Source organism: Trachypithecus francoisi, unplaced genomic scaffold (genome assembly GCF_009764315.1).
Source record: "Trachypithecus francoisi isolate TF-2019V2 unplaced genomic scaffold, Tfra_2.0 Lachesis_group4, whole genome shotgun sequence".
In the NCBI taxonomy this organism is placed as follows: domain Eukaryota; kingdom Metazoa; phylum Chordata; class Mammalia; order Primates; family Cercopithecidae; genus Trachypithecus; species Trachypithecus francoisi.
The window spans coordinates 106,608,348-106,636,236 of NW_022681469.1; the positions used below are offsets into that span (position 1 = coordinate 106,608,348).

The 27,889-nt window shown below is 48.4% G+C and overlaps 1 protein-coding gene across 1 annotated transcript in view; it reads right to left on the bottom strand.

The window, feature by feature from the left end:
- SDK1 (sidekick cell adhesion molecule 1) overlaps positions 1-27,889 on the bottom strand; it is a 990,930-nt gene that overhangs the window by 317,535 nt on the left and 645,506 nt on the right. Inside the window, 3 exon segments of the mRNA XM_033191941.1 lie at positions 3,657-3,740; positions 13,273-13,463; positions 14,157-14,268. Of these exon segments, the coding sequence (XP_033047832.1) occupies positions 3,657-3,740; positions 13,273-13,463; positions 14,157-14,268 (387 nt within the window).

The following is a 27,889-nucleotide window of genomic DNA, read 5'->3' on the forward strand; positions in this document are numbered from 1 at the left end:
TGTTTGGAAAGACGGAGATACCAGCTGAGACTGACCTTAAGGTTCAGATGGAGATGAAGCCCTCTCTGTTCTGCAGTGCCCTACTCAGCCACTGTGGGAGGGCTCGGGCACAGGGTCACAGGGGCAGAGAAGAGGACACAGGCCACAGTCACATCCCAGGTCCATGCCTTGCGGATGGTGTCACCTTGGGCAGAGTACAGTACCTGTCCCTTTCTTTGTCTCTGTTTCCTCACATGCAGGTAACTGAATGACCATCATGACTTCAGAAGATTGAAGATTGGATGTGTTTGTGTGTATGTATATGTATGTGCATGTGAGTTTGTGCATGTGTATATATGTGCATTGTGTACGTGTTTATGTGTGTATATGTGTGCATGTTTGTGCATATATGTGCATGTGTTTATGTATATATGTATGTGTATACATGTGCATGTGTGTATACGTGTGTACATCTGTGTATATATCTGTGCACCTGTATATACGTGTATACATGTGTTTCTATGTGTGTCTGTGTGAGTTGGTGCATATACATGTGCGTGTGTACATTTACGTATGTATTTATAAAACTCTTATGCCCGGCACCTGGTGAGTGCTCAAAGACAGTATCACTATTCATCCCAACAGCTAACAATGAAAATGAGTGCCATCTTTTACACACTCCCTATCAAAAGGGTTGGATACCACGGGCCTTCATGGAGTTCTACTGTCTGAGAGGAGCAATTTCTTAGGTTAAGTAGCCTTGCTAAGGGTTGAGGAGGCACAAGAGGTATTCCATTGTGGATACAGGAAAAGCTGCTTTGCTCCACGAGGCATCTCTAGACTTAGCTCTAGATCTCAGATGGTTCTGTACCTCAGTTTCCCTAAATAGAAAGTGGATTTAAATTAAAAACCTATCTTGACATGCTTCAGTGTAAAGCACACCAAAACCCCTTGATTTAAGGCGGCACGTGGCTAGGCGTGAGATGTCGACTTTAATAAATAAAGTTAATGCCATGGAATATCTCAAGATAATGTCTTCTCAGATTCTCTTCTTTGCCTTAATTATGTTTCCTGTCACTTTTCATTAAGTCAGGAAATTTTAAAAAATCCATTTCAAGGTAAAAGCATAACCATTTCATGTAATATCTCATAATAGCAGTTACACGATGTCACTTTCGTAAGGAATAACCACTTCGCATGCTGCTATAGTTTCACTGTCAAAATTAAAAGAAAGCAGTAAATTATATGACGGCAGTGCAATGTCAGAAGATCTGTTCTCTCTATATTTCATTTTTTTTTTTTTTTTTTTTTTTTGAGACGGAGTCTGGCTCTGCCGCCCAGGCTGGAGTGCAGTGGCCAGCTCTCAGCTCACTGCAAGCTCCGCCTCCCGGGTTCACGCCATTCTCCTGTCTCAGCCTCCCGAGTAGCTGGGACTACAGGCGCCCGCCTCGTCGCCCGGCTAGTTTTTTGTATTTTTTAGTAGAGACGGGGTTTCACCATATTAGCCAGGATGGTCTCGATCTCCTGACCTCGTGATCCGCCCATCTCGGCCTCCCAAAGTGCTGGGATTACAGGCTTGAGCCACCGCGCCCGGCCAATATTTCTAAGTCTACACTTAACAAGCACTTTACCCTGCAGAAGTCATGCAAAAAAAAAAAAAAAAAAACTTCTCTTGTCAAAGGGAGTTTAAGATTGTCATTTGTTGAAAAATAATTGTTAGCACATAGGGAACTGGGAGTATTTCTATTTTGGGGCAATTTAATGTCATAACAGAAATCTTATCCCCCGCAGTATTGTATACTATTTCTGAAATACAAGCTCTCTAAATATTTTATAGCTTCACATTCACAGAGCTGTTGGCCTTAAGAAGTTGGCACTTACATAACAAAGAACAATGCAACCACCGTAAGAAAGACATTCCATGTAAAATTCATCTTACTCTTCTGTCACTTCCCCCCCTCCCATTTGCTGCATCAGTAGAGCTGGAACAGAGAAGAACAGAAACAGAACACAGCCGTGGACAGCAGCCGCTGGGAGCTGGTCAGGAGCTGAGGACCAGGACTCCTATTCAACCAAGTCCCGGATGGGGAGCAGTCGTTACAAAGCACAGCGGGTTGGGAGGGGGTCTCTGGGCTGAGGCTGATCTTTCCCTCCACCACCAGCACTGGAAGGGTGACACAGCACTGGAAGGGTGACATACCATTTTCATTTTCAGGAATAAGAAATGGCATCCACATAGTTGCCGGTAGGGACAAATGACATTTGTTCTAAGTCCGGGGCTTCAGGTCCTGGGCGAAGCCAGTGTTCTGGCAAGAGCCAGGTGGCTGCTCTGGTGGCTGACAGATTTGCGTCTGGGTCCTGCCTCCATTACCACGTGGCCCTAGGTAAGTTACGTACCCAGTGTTTAATGAGCAACTCCCACAGGCCACACGCTGGGCAATGACTTCACAAGAGAAGGATCCCATTTCAGCTTGTGGCCCAGTGCCTTGGGCACATTACTTAACCATGCTTTCTAGGGCTTGGTTTTCCTGTGGTACCGTGAGATAATCGTCTTTCTCCTAGGAGCTGTTTTGAAGATTTATAAAACAGGTAGTCCTTCTTACCCTCCAAGTTCTTAGGGGGTAGGAGAAAATTCCATCCTTAGGACGGATGGGTACAAACAAAAGAGAAGAGATCCTCTTCATTTCTTGATAGTTGCCAGAATACGAACACAGATTTTGTTAACGAAACTGCCTTGACAAGCCTGTCTCTGCTAGAAGGTTTTGTGTAAATGACTGTGCTGCCTGACATGAGATGGTGACCGTGGGCAGCTCGTAACTGAGGCATGGGGATGAAGGCTGGAATGACCTGAACAGCAAAGGAAAAGTGGACCTAGAGCTGAAAAGGCAAAAAAAAAAGCAACATTTTCTATTCAAGTACTATTCGGCCACAAAAAAGAATAAAATGGTGTCTTTTGCAGCAACCTGGATGGAACTGGAGGTCATTGAGTTACGTGAGAGAACTCAGACACAGAAAGATAAAGACGTCTGTTCTCACTAATAAGTGGGCACTAAGTCACATGTGCACATGGACGCAGAGTGTGGAAGGACAGACGATGGGGACTCAAAAGGGTGTAGGGTGGGCAATGAGAAATTACTTAACGGGTACAAGGGACATCACTCCAGTAATGGACACACTCCAAGCTCTGGCTTCACCACTGTGCAATACATCAACGGAACAAAATTGCCTTGTACCCCGTATATCTACTACAAATACATGGACACCCATCTCTCCTCCTACAGAGTGGATGTGGTCACCAGTCCCAGTCACCCCATGGATGAGAAAGAATTTTCTGCCCCGAGTCTCGGGGAGGTCACACTCTTGTGGAGTCAGGGCCTTGGAAGGGGAGGGCACAGGATATGACGGAGTCCCCTCTCTGTCTGGGGGTGGATGGAGGCTTCCTTTTGGCTCTGCTGGGTAAATATTATCATCTCTGTTTTGCAGGGGAGGAAGCAAAATCTCGGCAAAGTCCAATGCCTTACCCATGGTCACTGCCCCAACACGGATCTACCCTCTGAGGTCTGCCTTCGCCGTCACACTCAATGTCTCCCTAGAATGACAGCCATTCTGCTGTGGAAAAAGATTGTTTCCCTTCCTCCCAGTCATGGCTCCTTGTCCAGCAGCCACTCCGCACTCACCCATGGCTTGGCATCTGATGTCCACGGTTTCTTCTACTTCAGCTGAAATCCGACTCTCAGGCTCAGCAGTAAAATATGGTGGCTCTTCAAACAAAAAATAAAAAAAAGTCCCTAAGCCAAAGAAGGATATGTCAAGAGACCATATAACCTAAAATAGTTTGGGCTCCTCTTAAAAACTCTTCTTGAAAACTTCATCCTTAGTTAGCATCGTGCATACAAACTCAAAATTCAGTGAGCACAGGCCAAAGGCAATTTACAGTCTGGGGTTTCAGAAGGCAAATTACTACTCAGGGTGATGGCTACTTTTCAGTTTATGGGCTTGAATCATGGAATATCTTAATTCACATTTTAGAAGGACGATCCCAAGAGGTTCATAAAGGTTTATATTTACAGCACCGTATTTTACGGGCTAGTTTGCTTCAGTATCTAAACTAAACACGAGCTCGTGAAGCTTGTCAAGTGCCTGAGGAAGGTGTGCAGCCTGTATCGAGGAACAGCTTATTAACATATTTTTTAAATTCTTAGCAGTTCTTCTCCAAAATAGAGATTTAATACTTCAATGGAATACAAAATAATAACTAAGAGAAAAAATAGAGGGGAGTGCTAATCTATCTTTACCAGCAAAGGAAACTCCTAGGTACTTGCAATCTCTAGATACCCCACTCGCCTGTTCTGCAGAAAAAAAATAGTGCTTGTATTAAACAATGAATTTCCTTGGAGAGCCAATTGCAATATTTTTCCAGTTTATTCAGCAGAAATTCAACAGAGGCATGGCCAAGTCTGTCAAGTATTAAGGTGGTGGTGATTTCATTATCACGATCACAAAAGGCTGTTGTGTTCACTTTCTGTGTGATAATTAATTTCTGGGAACTGTCTTCCAGAGTTGGTTTATTTTCATTATAATTGTGTTGAATGTGGATAATATAGCTTGGCATGCCTCCTATATTGACTGTATCTTTAAAACAAGGTGGAACCTAACAGATGAAAAAGAGAAATGAAAACTAAGCATTTCAAAGAAACGATTAAGGGGGAAGTGGCTGAAGGTTTCTGAATGGAGGCAAAGTGAGGTTTCACTTCTGCGATTACCTGGACCACTCAAGCAGAAAGAATCTGCCTGAATTAACCACCCTGGCTGAGGAGATGGCTGCATATTCATTAGAAGGAAGCGGATTTCTCTACTTAGGTTTTCATGCGTATAGACCAAGCCTGAAGAAATATTGCAGACATTTAATGTCTACCTTTTTCGAGCTCGTCTTCATTGCACAACTCATACATTCCCCATTTGATCACAGTTCCTCAATCAATAATCATGGAGGCAGCATTATTTATATTCTAACTAGACAGTAGCTGCCTGCTGTCAGGGCCCTTGTGTGCAGGTCCTGACCTGTATTCATCAGGGAAGCTAAGTCAATATCTACCGTCACGATCTGATTAAAAGCATGCTAGGGAAAAAGGAAAAAACATAATGTTCAACATCAACATTTGCTTATGATTAATTATAGTTTTGCTTTTCTTTTTTTTTTTTTTTGAGACGGAGTCTCACTCTGTCGCCCAGGCTGGAGTGCAGTGGCCGGATAGCAGCTTACTGCAAGCTCTGCCTCTCGGGTTCACGCCATTCTCCTGCCTCAGCCTCCTGAGTAGCTGGGACTACAGGCGCCCGCCACCTCACCCGGCTAGATTTTGTATTTTTTAGTAGAGACGGGGTTTCACCATGTTAGCCAGGATGGTCTCGATCTCCTGACCTCATGATCCACCCGTCTCGGCCTCCCAAGTTTTCCTTTTCTTAGTTGAGCGCTTTCTTTTTAGAAAACTGTGGAGCCCGGTGTGGTTGTGAGAAGTAACACTGTAACACTAAAAGAGCTCATGGTCCCTTCACTTCGCTTCCGGCAGTGGTAACATCTTGCAAAACGATAGTATAACATCATGACCAGGACACTGCTACTGATACAATCAACCTAGTTTATCCAGCTCTTGCCAGTGTTTCCTGTGCTCAAGTGTGCATGTGAAAAGAGGGCACATGCATGTCCTATGCAACATTATTACCATTATTACGTGTGTAGGTCTAGGGGTCCATCAGCACAAGGATGTTGCCTTCCATGACCACGAGCACCCCAAGCTCCCACTCCTCGCAACCACTAATCCATTCTCTGTTTCTGTAGGTTTGTTATTTCAAGAATGTTACAGAAAGGAGGTCATCCAGTGTAACCTTTGGAACTGTTTTTTCCACCCTTCATGCTTCCCCTGAGATTCACCCAAGATGACCTGTGCTTTGATGATACAAAATCCATATATATGAATGGTCAGCACCTACGGGCCCAGGGTGCCTTCCCTGAGGTACTGATTACGGCTGTCGCCTGGTACACTCCCCTGAGGCTTCCCTCCAGTGCCAGGAAGGGACCTTCCTGGGGTCAGGGAGAAGGGTACTTCACATAGTGACCTGAAGTTGGCTCAGCTGAGCAAGTGCGTGGCTCTGGGGACCTCCACGCCCGGACGGGGCTGCTCCTCTCCAACTGGTGACCTCTCTCCACCCCAGCCAGTAACCACCTGTGTTTGGCATATAGCATGCTGCCTCGTGGTAAAACTCACCTCACTCCACACTCTCCATAGTACTGTGGCCTGGGTGAGGTCTGGGGGGCAGCCTGCCACTGCCTGCAGGGGCCAATGTCCTGGGCAGTTTTAGTTGCTCAGTGCTAGGCATGGGTAGAAAACATCTGGCTGTTCGTTGAGGATGCTCTTAGCTTGTTCTGGAAAGCCTTCCAGGTAGCTGTGCCTGGGGAACAGGTGCAGACCTGCCCACGCCCTGCACGGCCTCTAAGCTTCCCTCAGTACTTCCACTGTGTGAGGGTACGAGCTCTCTCCCTGTCAACCTTCCCTAGTATTCTAACCCAGTGGCTGCTCAGATGGAGTTTCTCCCCATTTCCAGCTTCATTTTTACATACAGTCTGCTCTAAGGGAAAGAAGTGGAAGAAACACCAAGCCTCTGGACCGTGAAAAGCCCGTGAGCTAAACACTGGGGAAAACCCATTGTAAATGAGTCATCCTGTGCATAGACTCTCAACCACTTACTCTTCAGAGGCAAGAGGGTGAGGGCATGTCTTAGTCAATCAGCAGCAACTCTGTCTAGAAAGGGTACTCTGCCAACCTGGGTCTACCCTGGACTTCTGAAAATGGATCCTGGCTATAGTCAACAAAACCAGGGATGGAAACTAACACTTCTCCCCCTTTTGAAACAATACGAAGACATCAGCGAAAGGTTCTCATGCCCTATACGAAGTCAGGTTGTTAGGAAAAGGCCAATACAGGCTTTCTGCCTTCCATGTGGCCCAGAACCCGTGGCAGCTGCCTCCAGGGGCAGCACAAGATTCTAGCTCCCCAGTCTCAGGACAGGAGGTGGGGAGACCTCCCAGACTGCCCCCAAACCAAGGGCCTCTGTCAAATGACCCCACTCTCTAAAATGCCATTGTGACAAAGTGCAGGCTGGGGCCCGATGGAGGCAGCCGCAGTGGAGACGGCCCCCCAACACCACGCATGTGTCCTGCTCTCCCAGCCCTGATGCTGCCTGGTTTTGGCTTCTGAGTTGCAAGGATTCTTTTATGTAGGGATCACGGCAAGAGCCAAAGCTGTCCACTGTGCTGCCTCCCTGTTCCTTCCAGGTCGCCCCTCTCAGGGAGCAGCATGTCAGATGCATGCCCTTGGCTGGCCTGCACTGCACACTAGTCCACTGAGGGGGGCAGAATGGCTCCCAGAGGTGTCCACGCCCACACCCCCGGAACCTACGAATATGCTGTGTTACTTGGCAAGACGGACCGTGCCGGTGGGATTAGGTGACCCACCTTAAAATTGGGAAACGGTCTTGGATTCGCTGGGTGGGCCCAGTGTAATCACGTGAGTCCCTAAAAGGAGAGGACTTTCTGCAGCTGGAGGCACAGGGGAGAGCAGAGAGCTTCCATGTGTGACAAGAACGCAGCCACAGCTGCTGGCTCTGGAGATGAGCCAGGGATTCAGGGGGCTCTGGAACCTGAGGGGACCCCTAGTCAGGAACCAGCCCCCTGGCCACATGCACTGAATTCCACAAACTACTTGAAGGGGCTGGCAGCAGATGCCCCACCAGGTAAGAGTCCATCCCAATGAAAACTCGCCCTCCGAGTTTCCGAGCCGGCATGCTCAGCAGGAGCAGGGTGCCTGTGGGAGTAGCCGGCTTCCCATGTGATGAGGAGACAATGTGGAAGGTGTGGGTTGGAGGGAAGGTGCCTCTCACAGGCACCAAGGTGCTGCAGTCAGAGGTAAGGGGCATCCTTGTCTTACTTATCCCCAAGGGGAAAAAAAAATGGTTTCATAGGTGGTAAGGCACATCCTGATTCCAGAGACAGTAAACACGAAAACTGTGTGTCACATAACTGATTACTGGTAAATAGCTAATGCAGTGGGACAAATGGGATAACAGAGTTATGCCCACAGCAACTAATGCCACCATTTCAGAGCTTCTATGACAGACATTCTTGCATTTAATCTTCACAATATGAGCTGGTATCATCTACGTCCATCTCCTCCGTTTTATGGATGTGGAAACTGAGGCCAACACTCATTCAAGCCAGTGCATGGTGCAGTGAGAACTGGACCCTGGTTCTGTCTCCAGAGCCCGCACTGTTTTACATCGTGCCATGCTACCCCCACTGCGTTCCCAGAGCCCACTCTGTTTCACATCACGCAGCGCTGCCCTCGGCACGTGCCCAAGGCTGCAAGGGCCCAGCTGAGAGTGCAGTAGTCTCCCCCGGGTGAAGCCTCCAAGGGCTGCACAGCAGGGGGGAGGCTTGAGGAGATTCCTGGACATGCAGTCCTCACCCACCAGGGGGGTCGTGGACACACAGCCCTCGCCAACCAGGTGGATCATGGATGCGCAGCCCTCACCAACCAGGTGAGACAGCACTGGGGCCGGAGGCACATTCTTTCCAGGCACAGGCATTAGCAGGGACACAGGGGTCTGCAGGAACATCACCAGGCTTGGGTTGGCCTCCCCCAGAATCAGGCCTTGAGACAGGTTTGATGCTGACAGTTTCTTGGGTGGTGAGGGAAACCCCACTGGGGGAGAGTGTGGGGTTGGCCGCAAAGAGCCAGTTATCCGGCAGCTCCCAGGGCGGGTGGCTGCAGCCCCATGCCTGGGGATGCTTCTGGGAGCCAGTACAGAACACAACCCCATGAGGACAGGTAGATAAGGGGCCTAGGTATCTACCCACCAGCTCCCCTCAGACTCTGGGTAAGGCTGTTCCTGGGGGTGTCGGTCCCCAGCACTTCTGCCTGCTGCAGGGGGCAAAGGCCACGGATGTTGCCAGGAAGGACATGGGGGTATCTGCAGTTGGAAGTCACACACAGAAGTGGGAAAGATGGAGGCCCTGCTGGGCTGCTGCCTCCCTGTGTTCTGGGAACAGCTGTGGCATGGAGTGTGTCGGGTTGTGTGTGGTGTGGGGGAAATGGGAGGGGAGAGCAGAAAGTGTAGAGGGGAGGGCAGAGGGCTTAGAGGAGAAGCGGGAGGGGAGGTGAGGGTGTAGAGGGGAGGCAGGAGGGGAAGAGAGGGGATGGCGTAGAGGGGAGGTGGGAGGAAGGGAGAGGGTATAGAGGGGAAGGGAGGGGAGAGGAGGGTATAGGGGGAAGCAGGAGGGGAGGGTGGAGGGCATACAGGGGAGGCTGGAGGGCACAGAGGGGAGGCGGGAGGGGAGGGTATAAAGGGGAGGCAGGACGGTGTAGAGGGGAGGTGGGAGGAGAGGGTGGAGGGCATACAGGGGAGGCTGGAGGGGAGGGGAGGGGAGGGCATAGAGGGGAAGTAGGAGGGGAGGGTGTAGAGGGGAGGCGGGAGGTGAGGGTGTAGAGGGGAGGCGGGAGGGGAGGGTGGAGGGCATGGAAGGGAGGCTGGAGGGGAGGGGAGAGCATAGAGGGGAAGCAGGAGGGGTAGGTGTAAAGGGGAGGCAGGACAGTATAGAGGGGAAGCGGGAGGGGAGGTTGGAGGGCATAGGGGGAGGCAGGAGGGGAGGGCATAGAGAGGAAGCAGGAGGGGAGGCTGGAGGGCACAGAGGGGAGGCGGGAGGTGAGGGTGTAGAGGGGAGGCGGGAGGGGAGGGTGGAGGGCGTAGAGGGGAGGCTGGAGGGGAGGGTGGAGAGTGTAGAGGGGAGGTGGGAGGGGAGGAGAGGGCGTAGAGGGGAAGCAGGAGGGGAATATGGAGGGCGTACAGGGGAGGCAGGAGGGGAAGAGAGGGGATGGCGTAGAGGGGAGGTGGGAGGAAGGGAGAGGGTATAGAGGGGAAGGGAGGGGAGAGGAGGGTATAGGGGGAAGCAGGAGGGGAGGGCGGAGGGCACAGAGGGGAGGCGGGAGGGGAGGGTATAAAGGGGAGGCAGGACGGTGTAGTGGGAGGTGGGAGGAGAGGGTGGAGGGCATACAGGGGAGGCTGGAGGGGAGGGGAGGGCATAGAGGGGAAGTAGGAGGGGAGGGTGTAAAGGGGAGGCAGGACGGTGTAGAGGGGAGGCGGGAGGGGAGGGTGGAGGGCATGGAAGGGAGGCTGGAGGGGAGGGGAGAGCATAGAGGGGAAGCAGGAGGGGTAGGTGTAAAGGGGAGGCAGGACAGTATAGAGGGGAAGCGGGAGGGGAGGTTGGAGGGCATAGGGGGAGGCAGGAGGGGAGGGCATAGAGAGGAAGCAGGAGGGGAGGCTGGAGGGCACAGAGGGGAGGCGGGAGGTGAGGGTGTAGAGGGGAGGCGGGAGGGGAGGGTGGAGGGTGTAGAGGGGAGGTGGGAGGAAGGGAGAGGGTATAGAGGGGAAGGGAGGGGAGAGGAGGGTATAGGGGGAAGCAGGAGGGGAATATGGAGGGCGTACAGGGGAGGCAGGAGGGGAGGGGAGAGTGTAGAGGGGAAGTGGGAGGGGAGGGCGGAAGGTGTAGAGGGGAGGCAGGAGGGGAGGGTGTAGAGGGGAGGCGGGAGGTGAGGGTGTAGAGGGGAGGCGGAGGGGAGGGTGGAGGGTGTAGAGGGGAGGCGGGAGGGGAGGGTGGAGGGTGTAGAGGGGAGGCGGGAGGGGAGGGTGGAGGGTGTAGAGGGGAGGCGGGAGGGGAGGGTGGAGGGGGTAGAGGGGAAGCAGGGGAGAGTGGAGGGCGTAGAGGGGAGGCTGGAGGGGAGGGTGGAGAGTGTAGAGGGGAGGTGGGAGGGGAGGGCATAGAGGGGAATCAGGAGGGGAGGGTGGAGGGCGTAGAGGGGAGGCTGGAGGGGAGGGTGGAGAGGGGAAGCAGGAGGGGAGGGTGGAGGGCACAGAGGGGAGGCGGGAGGGGAGGGTGGAGGGCACAGAGGGGCTGCTTCACAGGACTGGGCAGCCAATGGCGGGGTGGTACCTGGAAGGCGACCTCTGTGCTTCCATTCAAGCCACAGAAATTAAGCAACACAGACGGGCAGGTGGGGCAAACAGCACAACTAGCCTGTCTTGTGTCATTGGTATAAAATACAAGTAATAGGAGCCAATTTGTTTCTCTGTCTTTGGCCTGTGTGCTCCTACGGGTGGCTCCTACAGGTCCACGGTGACAGCCCTGTGAAACCAGTAATGCTCCGGCCGCAGGGCACAGGGTTATAATCTCATCCAAATCCCTCAGAATTGACAGAGACACTCTCTTCAGGGTTTTTGCAGTATGCGCCAACCACAAAAATCCTACCTGTCACAGCAAATTCTTACGAATAAAAGGGGATTTAAATCAACATCATAAACTAGTGACGTGTGTTCGTGTACCTTTAAAAGTCAGAACACGGAGAGGTGCGAACTCGAGAGAACACAAAAACAATCAGATATAAATGCAAAACCAAAGTTCTTAAGATAGATTTAAATATTTTAAAAAGGAATGATGATCACAACAAACATTTACAGGGAGATACATTTCTTCTCTTGTTTAAATTCCCTTAAAATGTTTGAACACAGTATAGTCCTGTCTACTAGAGATTTACACATCACAAATTTTAATTTTGGTTCAATCTATAATGTGCTGTGCTCACATAACTATAGATCAACCTTGATAAAAAAAAGTCTTTGCAGAGAATGGGATGTGTTATTTACATCTCTAGCAGCAGCATGGATGGGGAAGGTAGTAATATCAGCTCAGGCCCCTCATGTGGAATCGACAGTGACTGATAACTTAAAGCCGGCTTCCTCGGATGCTTTTAACAGCCTTTTTCGCTTCTTTCAGAGGGACCGACGGGTTTGCACTGCGTTGTATTTAGAAGAGTCATAGTCAGGACATGGAGTCATTTCCGAATGATTAAAGGAATGGGACGTGATCGAAGCAAACCACCTTTTGTGCAGTATTCCTTTTCTTGCTAATTTCATAGGACAATACCAGCTTTTTTTTTTTCTTATTTTGCAAAGTGGCAGACTGCAAATTTTTGTATTGAAGGGGCTCTCTGAGAGTTTTCTTTCTTCTTCCTGTTCTCAATCCCCCTTATTCCCAAAGAGGAGAGATGAAGAAGAGATTCTCCTTCATACAGGCGGCCTCCAAGGCTACCTCTTATCAACAGCGGCTACCACTGCGGAACATAGGCCACTCTCATAGTCATCACAGCCACTTACGAAGAATAAACGCATGACAGTTGCTGGAAAAATGAGAGAAATAAAGGCACCTTGCCTCACAACATAACCTCATCATAAATTGATACTAAGTTTAGTATTTTCTTAGCCACAGTACAAGGCACACTCCCTAAACACTAATATTTTCCAGCATGGAGAGCTGGGTAACTCCATTGTACTGTTTATGTCCTCTTTCTCCTTGGTTCAGGAATAATATGTTGCTCAGTTTGAGGAAGCATCTCTGTTCTCTTTTTATTTATTTTTTTAAGTTTAACAAATGGTAACATCCAATAGTTTTACCTGTTCTCCTAGGTCCAAAAATAACAGCTAAATTAATAATTAATACAATAATTTCTAAAATAATAATTTCCTTTTTTTCTTGAGATGGAGTTTTGCTCTTGTGGCCCAGACTGGGGTGCAGTGGTGCAATCTTGGCTCATTGCAACCTCCGCCTCCCGGATTCAAGCGATTCTCCTGCCTCAGCCTCCCGAGGAGCTGGGATTACAGGTGCCCGCCACCATGCCCGGCTAATGTTTGTATTTTTAGTAGAGATGGGGTTTCACCATGTTGGTCAGGCTGGTCTCAAACTCCTGGCCTCAAGTGATCCGCCCACTTCGGCCTCCCAAAGTGCTGTGATTACAGGTGTGAGCCACCACGCCCGGACAGCAATAATAGAATAATTTCTGAACACCGATCACGATAGCCAAGTAAGAGAGCTATAGAAAAGCTTAGCAGCCTAAAAGCTAGAACAGGAGAGGGATCTCTACGACAGGGGTTTCACCGCTCTATTTCCAAGCTTCGTGACTAGAGTATTCAGAAGGACGTTTCCTGGAAGGATTCAGAATATCAACACTTTGGATTTAACGGACTTACATTCTTGGGAAAGACTAGGAAGGATTTGGAAGATAAACTCAACCTCACCTTCAATGGCCAATAAATAAAGCCACTGAAATACGCTATTTTGTTTCTGCAGAAGAGTCAGAGCCGGATGCTATGTGAGATGCTGACAACACCACTCAGAGGCTCGGGCTTTACCTGTGATGAAAAGAAAGGCCTTGGCCCTGGCCGGTTCAAAAGCGCTCCCCAGCAGCGCCGCCTCGCAGACGTACAGCCCGGTGTCCGCGGACGTCGGGTTGCTGATGGTGAGACGTCTTCCAAAGCTGTGGAGGCCACTGGTGATTCTCACTCCATTCCTCTTCCAGGTCACACTCAGGTCCTCCACAGGCCTGTGGGAATGAAAGGCGCTCATGACGACGATTGTGACTCATGGAGGTGGCCATGGTCATCATCTCAGGCACTCGGCACAGGCTTGACGAAGTTAATTCTACCAGGGTACATGGCGGGTTGAACAATGGACACTGGAAAATCAATTCAGATAAAACTCTACTCCCTCCCAGCACGCACTGACGATGCATTCTGCTCAAGGGCTATTGAGCAAGGATAGCTAATTGCCGCAGCAATGGACCATAAGTGCTAATGATCCCGTTTGCTCAGGAAATGAACGTTTAAAATAAATACTATGAGGGGACACAACGACATGGAAGGCGGGATCATCCGAGCTTGATTCTGGAGCGACCGCTAAGGAGGCAGAGAACACCTTGGCTGACTACAGAGAAGAGTAATGAACTTTTTCCTCTGTCTCAACTCCTCCCTCTTCCCTAGAGAGTGTCTCAGAGGAGCCCCCCACGACCACCCAGAGCTACACTGAAAGCACCGCCCTGTTGCAGTGGGGGACTCTGGAAGACATCAATGTGTCCATTTCCTTATCTACCCACATCTCATATTCCCAGCCCATCTGGCCAAACAAGACCACTGTCGCTAGAAGGCGGAACCTCATGCTCCGGTGTCTCCTTCTGTCATCGGCTTGTCACAGGTCATGTACTATTTACCAGGAGTCTCACAGGAGACGTGCCTCGTACCTGGCACTGGCTATGCATTCCAAGGTAGTCTCACTGGATCCAGCCACCACACTTCTGTTGCCCGGGGGAACCACAATGGTGGGGGCCATGGTTTCAGGTGTGCCAATATCTCCTGTGGCAGAGAAAAGAGAGATGTCCATGAAACTCTAAGTACAGGAGCTCCCCCCACCCCTTATCTGAGGGGGATACATTCCAAGACCCCTGGGGATACCTCAAACGAAAGAAAGAACCAATCCCTACAGACACAAAATGTCCCTGATGCATGATGGCACCACACAGGATTTTTCAACTTTATGATGGCACAAAGGCCACACACATTCAGTCCAGTCCTCGACTTAACAACGGGGCTACAAATGCACATTTATGACTTCCGATATTTTCAACTTCCGATGGGTTTATGGGAACATAACCCCATCGTGCGTGGAAGGCCATCTGTTCCAGGTTCCTCCCTCTGCATACATACCTGTCATAAATGTGTAAATGAGGCACACTAAGGACTGACTACAACTGATAACAAACAGAACAACGACAACATAAGGTAATGAAAGTTACGCGAATGTGGTCCCTCTCTCTCTCAAAATATCTTACTGTGCTGTACTCTCCTGTTTTCGGACCATTGTTGACGGAGGGTAATGGGAACCACAGAAAGTGAAATGGCAGCTAGAAGATGGGATGATCGGAGCATGACAAATGAAGACCATGGTCAGAGCCATGTTAATAGGAAGCTCAAATCTCACGGCCCTACGTGGACCCCCATGAGAAGCTCTGGGGCGGGGTCACTGTCCCTGGCCTTTCTCAGACCACATGAGCTGAGGTCCAAGCACAGCCAGTGTCCTCAGGCACAATCCACAGCCTGTCCTATAGTGCATGGTTACTGGGCCTTACGCTTCTGCTGCGTGTGTTGTGTGGCTAAGGGGCTTTATTTAAACTGTTTGGTATTTTCCAAAATGCTTGCTGGCTTTATTTTTCTTTTATTGATTTAAGACTTTGCTTACTGAGTTACCTAGTCTGCCTGCTATTTCCAAATCTGTTCAATTCCACAAATACTTCATGTATCAGCCACTATGTTAGGTACGGGTGTCATTGGAAAGCAGTGGGCATTCTTACTCCTGTCCAAATGTGCTTCCTTGGAGCCAATATATTCAATTAACAAAGTGTTCAGTCCTGTTACTGGAGTTTTAATCCCTTTTTCCTTTCTAAAAACTAAATATCCTGAATCTATGTTTTTTGAGTATCAAACTATAAATAATTTAGCTCATATTTCTAGGGACAAGGGAGAAAAAAATAGGACATATTTTTGGCCGCTTTTCTCTAAAATACATTTAACATCAAAATTAAACTACCCACAGTACACTTTACTACTGTTTATTTAGGGAAAATGAAGACCAATCCAACATTTCTAGAACAGGGATTTCAATAAAGGGCGGAGATGTAAGAGGCTGGAAATAAAAATAAATGGAAATGACTGCAAATCCAAAACGCTTCATCTGGGCTTCACGCTGAAGGGAGTCGCCACCATTGTGAGCGGCGGAGGAGGATTCTGGCAACTGAAAGGTTCTAGCCTGCCGGGCTGGCGGTGGGGTGAGGGCCACTGAGAGAGAACAACGGGAAAAAGAGGACTGGCTTCTCATCAACACTGATGTCCCACAGTTCTGTGCTCTGGCTTGCACTGCCTAAACAGTGTGTGATTTTTGTATTAAAGGTGCATGTGAATTCTCAAAGAAAAACAGAAGCTTGATGCAGACAGAGTCAACTAATAAATGTTTTAAGGCCGGGCGCGGTGGCTCAAGCCTGTAATCCCAGCACTTTGGGAGGCCGAGACGGGTGGATCACGAGGTCAGGAGATCGAGACCATCCTGGCTAACACGGTGAAACCCCGTCTCTACTAAAAAATATAAAAAATTAGCTGGGCGAGGTGGCGGGCGCCTGTAGTCCCAGCTACTCGGGAGGCTGAGGCAGGAGAATGGCGTGAACCCGGGAGGCGGAGCTTGCAGTGAGCTGAGATCCGGCCACAGCAATCTAGCCTGGGCGACAGAGTGAGACTCCGCCTCAAAAAAAAAAAATAAATAAATAAATAAATAAATGTTTTAAAACCTCTATGTTGATGGCATGTGAGGCTGACTCTCACTCGGCCCTGGGTCCCTGGGGGCTGAGGCAGCCTTCCCTGTCTCTAGACTCTCCAACTCTGCAGTGGACCCTCAAAGCTTCTCCGGACACCTTCCTGCTGATGCCTTCCCTTTGTAAAATTGCCGAGATTCTTGGGCTGGTTATCAGATTTCTGAGGAGATGGCGGAGTCCAGACGCACTCACGATGGGGCAAAGGACATGAACGGAATGCCAATCAGACTAACGGCCTGCCTGTCACCTGTGAAAGTCGCGGACGAGAAACGACTGGAGAAGCTAATATTTGCAAATAGTTATGAGAAGTGAAGGGAGGCCGTGGCTAATGCTGAAAGGTCACTGAGCAGGGTGCTAATTTGGCATTAATCACTGCTCAGGCACAGTGGCAGATGAGGAAGCCTGAGCTCAGGGCTGGGGACGATGCCTGAGGAAGACGGTCCCTGGGCCACTGACTCCCTTCTCCCCAGACTGGTGGGGGCTCAGCTCCTGGCAGACCCCAAGGGGCTGTGCTGTGGACAGATGAGCCCCAAGGCTGAGTTCACAGCCCCGCAGGGCCAAGCACCACAGGCACCACACACACCCCTCCATCACAGGGTTCAGATCCACCACAGGAAGAGGAAGCTGTCCTTTGTGTTGATTCACCTACAGCCTTAAAAAAAGCAATGGTGGCCGGGCGCGGTGGCTCATGCCTGTCATCCCAGCACTTTGGGAGGCTGAGGTGGGCGCATCAGGAGGTCAGGAGATCGAGACCATCTTGGCCAACATGGTGAAACCCTGTCTCTACTAAAAATACACAAAACAAATTAGCCGGGCATGGTGGCCCACGCCTGTAGTCCCAGTTACTTGGGAGACTGAGGCAGAAGAATCGCTGGAACCCGGGAGGCGGAGGTTGCAGTGAGCTGAGATCGTACCACTGCACTCCAGCCTGGGCGACAGAGCGAGACTCCATCTCAAAATAATAATAATAATAACAATAAATAAATAAAGAAATAAAAAGCAATGGTAATACACACACAAGATCACTACCACAGGAAGGTCAAGGTTATATAGGTCTTCTGATGGCAAAGTTATGCATTTTCTATTGAAACTGCACAAAAACATTTCAGTAGAATATTACGTAAGTGATCAGAATCCAGATATTCCAGTAGCAAGGAGAGTGCTCATTATAGTACATAATCCTGGTATATTTTCTTCCTTTACAAAAAATTGTTTTAAATTTCAATCAAATTCGTATGTGCACATAAATTAAAAAGAACAGTACAGAGAGGCTTAAAAGGAAACAAAACCATACCCCCTTCCGCTAAGGCAGTCTCCCCTAAATCTGTGGTGTTTTATCTTAGTTTTGAGCTCCATGTCTTTAAACTATAGACATCTATTGCTATGTCTTGTTTTTAGCCAATCTGAGACATTATCTATTGACTTTCTGCTACAACAGATGAACTTTTACCTCACACCACTTTACGACGATCTCAAACAGGATTTTTACTTATTCTGTTATTTACCTGTGTGTATATATATATATATATGTGAATATATGTATATATTTTAAAAAGACTATATATATATTTTAAGTGATATAAAGATAGCTATAAAGAGATACATAGATATATATGTATATATTTTAAAAGAATATACATAGTGAAACCCCATGTCTAAAAAATACACACACACATACACACACACACACACATGCAAATACATCTTTTTAAAAGGAAAGGTAATTAGAAATCCCAGGGGAAAAAAAAATCTGTAGAAGAAAGAAATATAATCTCTCTATACTGTCTAGCTGTGCAGTAGATGATAACCGTGACATAGTAAATATAATATAAACACTGTATGTTTTTTTCAACTTTAGAATTAATCTATAGTCTAAAATGCCAGAAGTAATTGCGCCGAGGAAACAGAACGTAAATTTTTTTTTTTTTTGAGACGGAGTCTCGCTCTGTCGCCCAGGCTGGAGTGCAGTGGCCGGATCTCAGCTCACTGCAAGCTCCGCCTCCTGGGTTCATGCCATTCTCCTGCTTCAGCCTCCCGAGTAGCTGGGACTACAGGCGCCCGCCACCTCGCCCAGCTAGTTTTTTGTATTTTTTAGTAGAGATGGGGTTTCACGGTGTTAGCCAGGATGGTCTCGATCTCCTGACCTCGTGATCCACCCGTCTTGGCCTCCCAAAGTGCTGGGATTACAGGCGTGAGCCACCGCGCCCGGCCAAATGTTTTTAACCTCAACGATATAAAACTGCAGAAGACGGAGTGAGGTCGAAGAGCAGAAGAGAACTGAGGGTAAGGGTGGCTTCCCATTACACAACAGGGAGAGAAAAGCTACTGATTCCAGTAGCACAAGAAATAAAGAAGTGTGTGTGTGTATGCATGCTCATGTATATACCTTCGAGTTACAATGGTAAACAACAAAAGGCCTCCACATACTGTTTGGACTATATTTTGAGAAGGATGTGTGTGTGAAGACGCATGAGTTAAAAAGCTCATCCGTCACAGCAGGAGGTCAATAGGTAACGTCTAAAATTGGTAAATGCAGAATTAGCAATAGACACATATTGTTAAGACACAGAGTTAATATTAGCACAAAGGGCTAAATACAGAAAAGCATGCCTCTGGTGTGAGAGTGGCGAAAACTGCTGTACTCTGTTTACAGCCTTTTGTGCTGTTCTCTTTTATCCACATGCAGGCAATCTACCGAGCTCCCTTTAAACACAGAGACGTTCCCTTTTCTGTTTGGTGTGGACTCGTCACTCTGAGACTCTCTCCCTCTCCTGTTCGGAGTGGATTCGTCACTCTGAGACTCTCTCTCCCTTTCCTGTTCGGTGTGGACTTGTCACTCTGAGAGTCTCCTCCACTTCATTCTTGGGTAACACCTGCTGTTCCCTGGACCTCACTGTCTCCTTCTTCTTGGCATATGTCCTCACTTAACTAGAGCATCCTTAAATAACTTAAGAAAAGGTAAGTTTTCAAAGTTCTTGAATGAAGTAAAGAATGATTTTTGGCCAGGCTTAGTGGCTTACATCTGTAATCCCAGCACTTTGGGAGGCCAAGGTGAGTGGCTAGTTTGAGATGAGCCTAGGCAATATGGCAAAATCCTGTCTCTATCCAAGAAAAAAAAAATTAGCAGGTGTGGTGGCACATGTATGTAGTCCCAGCCACTCAGGAGGCTGAGGTGGGAGGATCACTTGAATTCAGGAGTTTGAGACCAGCCTGGGCAACACAGTGAAACCCCATGTCTACAAAAATAATGTTTTTATTAGCCAGGTTTGGTGGTCTGTGCCTGTGGTCCCATCTACTCCAGAGGCTGAGGTGGGAAGACTGCTTGAGCCCAGGAGGTTGAGGCTGCAGTGAGCTCTGATCGTACCACTGCACTCCAGCCTGGGCAACAGAGCAAGACCCTGTCTCAAAAAAATAAATAAAATAAAATGCGTCTAAGTGTAGGGGGGTTTATACATTGTGCTAGGTAATTGAAAGGCCCTTTCACTCTAGACATGTACACTCATTAGCGTTAGTTCCTTCATAATTTTCTCCCTTCTGTTTTCTCTGTTTTTTCTTTCTAGGGCTCTTATTGGTTGGATTTTAGGACTCTGGATTGATTCAACATGCTTCTTACTTTTTTCCAATATTTTCCTTTTTTAATTTTGGAAAGAGCACCTCACCTTTATCTTCTAACTTGTCTTTTGGATGTTTATTTCAGTAACCATATTGTAACACCCAAGACTAACTTTTTGTCCTATGTTCATTTTTCATTGCATCCTGTTCTTGTTTCGTAGGTGAAATACATTTCTAAATGTCTTGGAGGGTAAAAACACTTTCTGAAGTTCTGTTTTGTGTTCCTCTGGGATCTTTTTGCTTCCTCTTTGTTAATTTGATATATCTTTTATAGGAAGGGCTTTCTTCAAATGATCCCTGTGTCCTTTCACACATATGAATGAACCAGGAGATGTCAACTGATGACTTCACGTTAATAAAGTGAAACACTCACAACTATTCTGAAGGGACCCTAAATCCCAAAGTGTGGACGCCTTTTCTCTGGGGCCATTCGTTATCTATATAGCCTTCTGTTTGTTCATCTACCTTTTTATTCTAGCTTAAGTATTCTGCTTACAGTTTGAGGGGTAACAAGTAGACTATTTTTGTTTGTTTTTGAGACAGAGTCTCACTTTGTCACCTAGGCTGGAGTGCAGTAGCACAGTCTCAGCTCACTTCAACCTCCGCCTCCCAAGCTCAAGCAATTCTCCTGCCTCAGCCTCCTGAGTAGCTGGGATTACAACATATACTGTTCTTTATACAAACTACCAATGGTTCCCCCTGTTTTTAGCTCTCTGTCATAACCATCCCCTCCATGACCAAGTCTGCCCCAAGTGTCCCCAGGCTGAGGCCCTCTCCCCAGGTGGGTGTGATACCGCCCTCTGAGATCCTCTTTCTGGATGTTTGTTCTTATCCTTCTTTGGTACTGGCTCCTCTTCCTTTCTTTTTGTCATTGTGGACATAAGCCTCTTCCTCTTTTCCTGCTTTTGAGTGGGTTTTTTGCTCCTTTTGTAAGCAAGAGGAAGTCAACGGATGGACTTTGCCATTTTTTTACCTGCCATGATGCCTTTCTACCAAAAGGTTTCTCAAGTTGAGTTTTTAGAAGATGCAAAGAATATCTAAGCATTTTAAAAAGAATGAAACCATCTCTTTATTTCTGTTATTTGCATATCTGAGATACAATAAACACTCACCAAATACTCAATGATTAATTTATCACAGATATTCTAAAATAGCCACTGCTACTATTACTTTCTGCTTCAACATCTTACATTAACAAAATGCCACATACCAATGAATAAGGCCTCAGTTCCAAGAACGAAAACAAAAGTAGAGAAAGGAATTCTATTTTGCCAAGCTGCCATGTAGCCACGAAACAGCTTGGTAAATGATTTACACATGTTGCCCACTTAATATAATGACAACCCAGTAAGATAACGATTGTTATCCCCCTTTTACAGATGAGAAAATCGAGGCCCTAAGTCACATGGTTTCACGTGATAGAGAAAAGCTTTAAATCATGTAATGTCTTCATCCAGAGTCGATAATCTTTCTTTTACATAATGCTGCCTCCTCCTAACAAAAACACTGGTTGTACTCTGTTAAGCAAAAATTAAATGAACTAGAATACTCCTTCCCTCAAGCATATCCATAATTGAGACTTTACAGCAGCGTTCTCAACTGAACATTTCCCAGGCTGGTCTTGGGTGGCTGGAGGTGAAGACACTGAATCAAAAGAAGATTTCTGCAGAAGTCAGCAACCAAAGGGCGCCAGGTAGCTTCAGAGGCAGAAAGGCAAACACTTCAGATGACGCCTCTTTGTAGTTACAGGAATAAAGAACATGTAGCAGAGGGAAACGAAGCCTAATCCTAGTCAATTTCCCCCACATGAACCTCTTTACTCACAGAAGAGGCTGAGGAAGGAAAAGCTGTCTAGGTCGCATTTAATTAAAAAGTACATTTAAAGAACATCAAGTCTCTGAAACAGAAAAAAAATAAAGTTCAAAGTTAACCTGAACTGCTAAGCTGTGGAATTACTGCAGATAAAGTCGGATGAATGGAAAACACCCCATTCTGTGGCAGCCCACACCGTGCTCCAGGTTGGGGAGCAGGCGAATGAGCGACAGCAGGTCATGGAGCTTCGGCGCTAGGAACACAACCAGGAGGCAGGGGTGGGGTGGGGGAAAGAACCCTGCCCTGAAGGAGGAGAGGAAAGGAAGCAGCCCAGTGGGCAGCTGGCACACAGCTCTCCAGGCAGCCAGAATGGAAAATGCAAGACCCCAATGCACAACGGGGGAGGAGGGGGGAGGAGGAAGAAGGGGAAAAGAGGGGAGGAGAGGGGAGGAAGGGGGCAGGAGAGGAGGGAATGGTAGGAAGAGGTGGAAGGGAAGGAGGAGGGGGAAGGGAAGGGAGGGAAGGGGAGAAAGGAAGAGGGAAGAGGGGAAAGGGAGGAGGGGAGGAGAAGGTGGAGGAAGAGGGGGAGGGGGAGGAGGAGGAGGGAGGGGGGAGGAGGGGGAAGGGGGACGGGGAGGAGGGGGAAGGGGGAGGGGGAGGGGGAGGGGGAGGGGGAGGAGGGGGAAGGAAGGGGAGGAGGGGGAGGGATAAGGGGGAGGAGGGGAAGGAGGCAGGAAGGGGAATGGGAGGGGGGGAGGAGGGGGAAGGGGGAGAGGGAAGAGGAGGAGGAGGAAGGGGGAGGGGGAGGAGGAGGAGGGGGGGAAGGGGGAGGGGGAGGGGAGGAAGGGGGAAGGGGGAATGGGAGGAGGGGAGGAGGGGGATGGGGGAGGAGGAGGAGAGGGATGGGGAGGGGAAAGGGAGGGGGAAGGGGAGGAGGGGGAGGGGGAGGAGGGGGAGGAGGGGGGGAGGAGGAGGGGAGGAGGAGGGGGAAGGGGGAGGGGAAGGAGGAGGGGGAAGGGGGTGGGGGGAGGAGGAGGCCGCGGGGGCACCTTCAGCCTGGTGGGAAGGCAGGAAGTCTGGCCACAGCTCAGAGGGCATATGCTGCCCTTGGGGCTCTGAGCACAGTTGCTCCCCCACACTTTTGTTACAAAGATCTCAGCACCTCCTTAAAAAACACAGCCTTCTGTTTCCAGGAAAAGTCTACCCCGTAAAGCAGTGGGATTTTCCAGAACATCGGAGAGAGTAAATCCTACGTTTTGGTTTACTCTATTAAAACCACTGTTTTCCGCATCTGGATTTACAGCCGAGTGCTCCTGGCAAATACGCCTCTTGAAACTTTCGCAGCAGCCAGCTGGAACAGGGACGGGCCATGGGCCGTTCCCTGCACATGGCCAGGCTGCTCCCTGTGCCACACCAGAAAACAATGAGGTCAAAGCTGCCCTCGACCAAAAGATGCTGAGTCATATATTCCCTGAGCCATGAGGCTCATGCATAACTTCCAAGCGGACATGGGCAACAGGAACCATATAAATAGACGTTTCCAACGAGAAGCGCCTTTGTTGTGAGAAAAACCGTAGTACAAGTGCCACAAATTCTAAGATTAAAAACAATCTCCAGGGTTTTCCTTTTTAGTGTGTCTATATCTCTAGGGGTTTTGTTTTTGTAGAAACAGGATTCCATCAAAAAACCAGCACGTAAGGGGGGGTCTACAGGGCCACCTGAAAACCCAGTATCTTCCTGCTCCAAAAATAAGTGGTCTAAAACTTATAGAAACGAGAGAAAACATTTTTTCAAACACACACGCACACGGAAAAAGACCCTATTTGAAAAGCTCAGTGTTGAGCAATGTGTCCTTTGGCTTCTTTTAAATCTTTTTTCAACATCCTATCAAGTATTTTTTGATCGTGTTGTCCAGATGTGATAACGGTTAGAAAAATGCTTTCAAATTGTGCCAACTGGTTATCTGGAGAGAAGATGAAGGGATCCCTCTCAAGCCGCTGCCTCGGGGACCCCGGCTCCTCTGACCCTGCCCTGTCTCTGCAGAGTCATTACCTGCTGGTGGGGTGATCCATGTGAAATAAGGAGGGATGCATGTGTTATTTATCTTTGTACGCAGCAAACTGCCTAGACGACAAAAGCCTGACTATAAGCACTTGCCGAGAGAAGAACGAAGTCTTGTCCAAATACACCACGGCTGGTTATCACCAGCAGGTCACCATCGCTACAGGATGGCTGCAACGGTAACAACTGCCTCTTATTTCAGGAGCACGGTGGCAGGTGCTGGGGATACAAAGTTGAACTGGCTAATGTCCGCCTCATCAAAGAGGTTCGAGTTTGGTGGAGGATGACAGCCACATGAACAGAGCAAGGATGTTGGGGCGGGGCTGCGAGAGCCAGAGAGAAGGGAGATGGAAGGGCGGGGAGGGTGGGTGTGGCGTTGAGGTCAGTTCTTCCAGGGGAATTTGGGAAAGGTTTGAGTGGGGAAGATGGATAAGTATCCCCCAGTCAGACAATGGAAGGAAAGGCATTTCAGGAATAGGAGAAAAGGAGGGAACCCGTTTGGCCCATTTGGGAAAAAGGAAGCAGTTCTTGGTGGCTGAGGGGCAGCGGGGGCATGGGCATGGCCACAGCTGGCCACGGAGGAGGCAGGAGTGCCACACTCAGGAGTGCAGACTTTACTCATCAGAGAATGGAGAGGCAGGCAAGGGCGTCAAGGAGGAAAGCCACGGCCAGTCTTGCACACTATCTAGAGCGGGTGGGAGCACTGTCAGGGAGCCACAGCCAAAGCCTACCACAGGGTTTGGGAACAGGGTGCTAAGTCTAGTGGGTCAAGGGTGTTGCTAAGAAGATGAAGAAAGACAGGGGTGAGTATGACAAACAGAAGGGGGCAAAGGCAGGGGTGAGAGGGACAGAGGCATCTAAGACCCCTTGCTTCTCACCAAGTTTCTCGGTTGAGCTTCTTGGTGGGTGGCCGGGCAGCTTATAAGAGGGAAAGCTCAGGAGACAGACGGAGGCTGGGAGTGGCAGTGCTGGTTTGTCAGGAGGGAGGAGAAAGGAAGGTATTCTGCAGAAGCTGCCCAAGTTTCCTAAGAAGTGTCTGTGGGATACCCAGGTGCGCAGGTTCAGGGGGTACATGGGCGGTGATTGAAAGTAGGAGGCCAAGGGACCACTCCATGAGCGCATGAGGAGCGAGCACAGGAGACAGCCTGCAGAGAAGCCAGGGAGCACTAACCTTTATTTTTTTAACTAATTAATTTATTATTATTATTATATTATTATTATTGAGACAGAGTCTCAAAATACAGTTTGGAGTACAGTGGCACGATCTCTGCTCACTACAAACTCTGCCTCCCAGATTCAAGCGATTCTCCTGCCTCAGCCTCCTGAGACAGGTGCCTGCCACCACACCTGGCTAATTTTTGTATTTTTAGTAGAGATGGGGCTTCACCATGTTGCCCAGGCTGGTTTCCCAAAGTGCCTCAGCCTCCCAAAGTGCTGGGATTACAGGTGTGAGCCACCAGACCCAGTCAGCACTGAGGCACAGTGAGAACGATGGCCAGAACAATGAAGGAAGAAGACGACATAAAACGAGAAGGAAGGAGACTACTGTTTTTTTTCCAAATGAACAGGCGTTTCCATGTATAAAACCAAGCCTACTTCTGCTCGAGTTTTAAGATGAGTCTTTGAGTTTGCCTTGCAGGACGGTGGCTAAGGAATGCAGAGCTCTACAGAAGTGGAAGTCCTGACCTCCACCAAGGAGGGTTTCACCGTCCCGCAAAGCACGTTTAGAACATTATCCAACCTGAAGCACTATTCTGTTCAGTTCTGTAGGTCAGTTTCTGAAGCCAGGGTGGCTCCGGCCATCCTCCACCTGCTTTCTGACAATCAGAAGCACAGGAACTCGTGAGTCTTTGATGGCTTTGAACGTTCCCCATGCATTGCAAGGTGCACTTGGTGGTCTTTCACGGGCTGGGTGAAGACAGCTCCATGACCCTTCACTTAAAATCAGGTGGATTTTCTGCTTATCAATTGCCTTTGGAACTATGTGAAGACTGTCACCTTTCTCTGCATTGTTAAAATGTCCTGGAAAAGGAATTAAGCGCTTTCCTGTCTGCAAAAGCATCTCAGAGCAACAGGTGTGTCGGATCTCTTGCCACCAAGGAGAGTAGGCATCTGGATAGTCACTCTGTGACTCCTCCGGGACATATATTTTTAAAGAGATTCAGATATACATATACATATATATGTGTATATCTCCAAGAACCCAGAAACATTATTATGTTTTTCTTAAAATGTCCAAAGTGAAACACGTGCAGGCAGCAGGCAGATCCAGGCCATTCCCCAGCCCACCAAAAGGTAAGTCTCTTGTAGCAGAACCTGGGCAATTCTGAGATGCACTTTATTGTGAAAACTGAAATTCACTGTGATTTCTTTTCTAACAAGAAAAAAACATGTTCACAAGATAGAAAATTCCTCCCACCCTTTACCTTTCCCATATTCACTTTTTTAATCCATACTCACCCAGCCCCTGGATGGTGGAGGCTGGTTTATACATTTCTGAGTGTATATTTTGTTGTGCGTGGAGGACATTTTCTATTCTTTTAAGAGCTGCCTCCTTCATAGTTCATCATCCAGAAGGCAATCACGAATGCGAAAGGCATTAGGATCGTGCAGTGAGAGGAATCAGACGTGTGGGGACTGGGCAGGTACCCTCACAAACCCAACCCCAAAAGATCTAATCCCCCAAAATTCCCTGGAGACAGGTGTTCCCCGCTGACTAGATTCTTCTCATCTCCTGCCCAGCAGGAGGAGGGAAAGGGAGGAAATACGGCCGTATATCCCATTTCCAATTCTCTCTTTCACGCATCTTCATTTTTATCTCAATACACTGCTTCTGGACTTTTCTACTGACAAGAGATGATAAATAAAATAATATGACAGCTTGACAAACAATCCGGCAGTTTCTTTTCTTCTCATTTATAACATATTTGAAAACATACACATTTGGAAATGAATGGAAGGTAACAAAGAATGTATCCTCTTCGGCTTTTTACTGGGCAGAGAAAAATGAAGGTGATAAAAGACAGTGCTGCAGTTGGCTCATACATTTGTTTTATTTCTTTCAGGATGAGCACAAATTGATAAACCATAAAATAGGTGCATAGGTTTAAGAGCTGCATGATTGGACACTAGAGTGATCCAAATATCTGACTCAAGAGACAACAGCTGAGGATCTCCTTTTTTTTTTTTTTTTTTTTTTTTGAGACGGAGTCTTGTTCTGTCACCCAGGTTGGAGTGCAGTGGCGCGATCTCGGCTCACTGCAAGCTCTGCCTCCCGGGTTCACGCCATTCTCCTGCCTCAGCCTCCCAAGTAGCTGGGACTACAAGCGCCCGCCACCATTCCTGGCTAATTTTGTTTTTGTATTTTTAGTAGAGATGGGGTTTCACCGTGTTAGGTTTGTCACGATCTCTTGACCTCGTGATTCGCCTGCCTCAGCCTCCCAAAATGCTGGGATTACAGGCATGAACCACTGTGCCCAGCCAAGGATCTGCTTTTTATCCAAACACATAAATGCATAATCTCCCACTGAGTAGAAGTACCATCCCCAATAGAAAGACTAGGATCATAAGTCTTTTCAGTGGACCAAGTTACGGGTAAGAGGGTATTTGTCTCAAGATTAGGTCCACTTCTGAATGGAATTCTGAAGTTGCTGAGAATGTAACCAGGCACGTAACAGATCACTTTTAGCTGCGATAAGAAATGCCCTGGAGACCGGATGTAGTAGCTTATGCCTGTAATCCCAGCCCTTTGGGAGGTCAAGGCAGGTGGAGCGCCTGAGGTCAGGAGTTCAAGACCAGTCTGGGCAACACGGTGAAATCCTGTTTCTACTAAATATACAAAATTAGCTGGGTGTGGTAGTAGGTGCCTGTAATCCCAGCTACTCGGGAGGCTGAGGCAGGACAATCACTTGAACCTGGGAGGCGGAGGTTGCAGCGAGCTGAGATCACGCCACTGCACTCCAGTCTGGGTGACAGAGTGAGACTCCATCTCAAAGAAAAAAAAAAAAAATGCTCTTGAGTAATTTTGCCAAGCATGCAAGCCCGGGCATGGAGCCCAAGCCCATCAGGACAACTGATGCCCGTCTGAGGCTATTAACATGGACAATGGGAACCTGCAAGACGCGCGGACA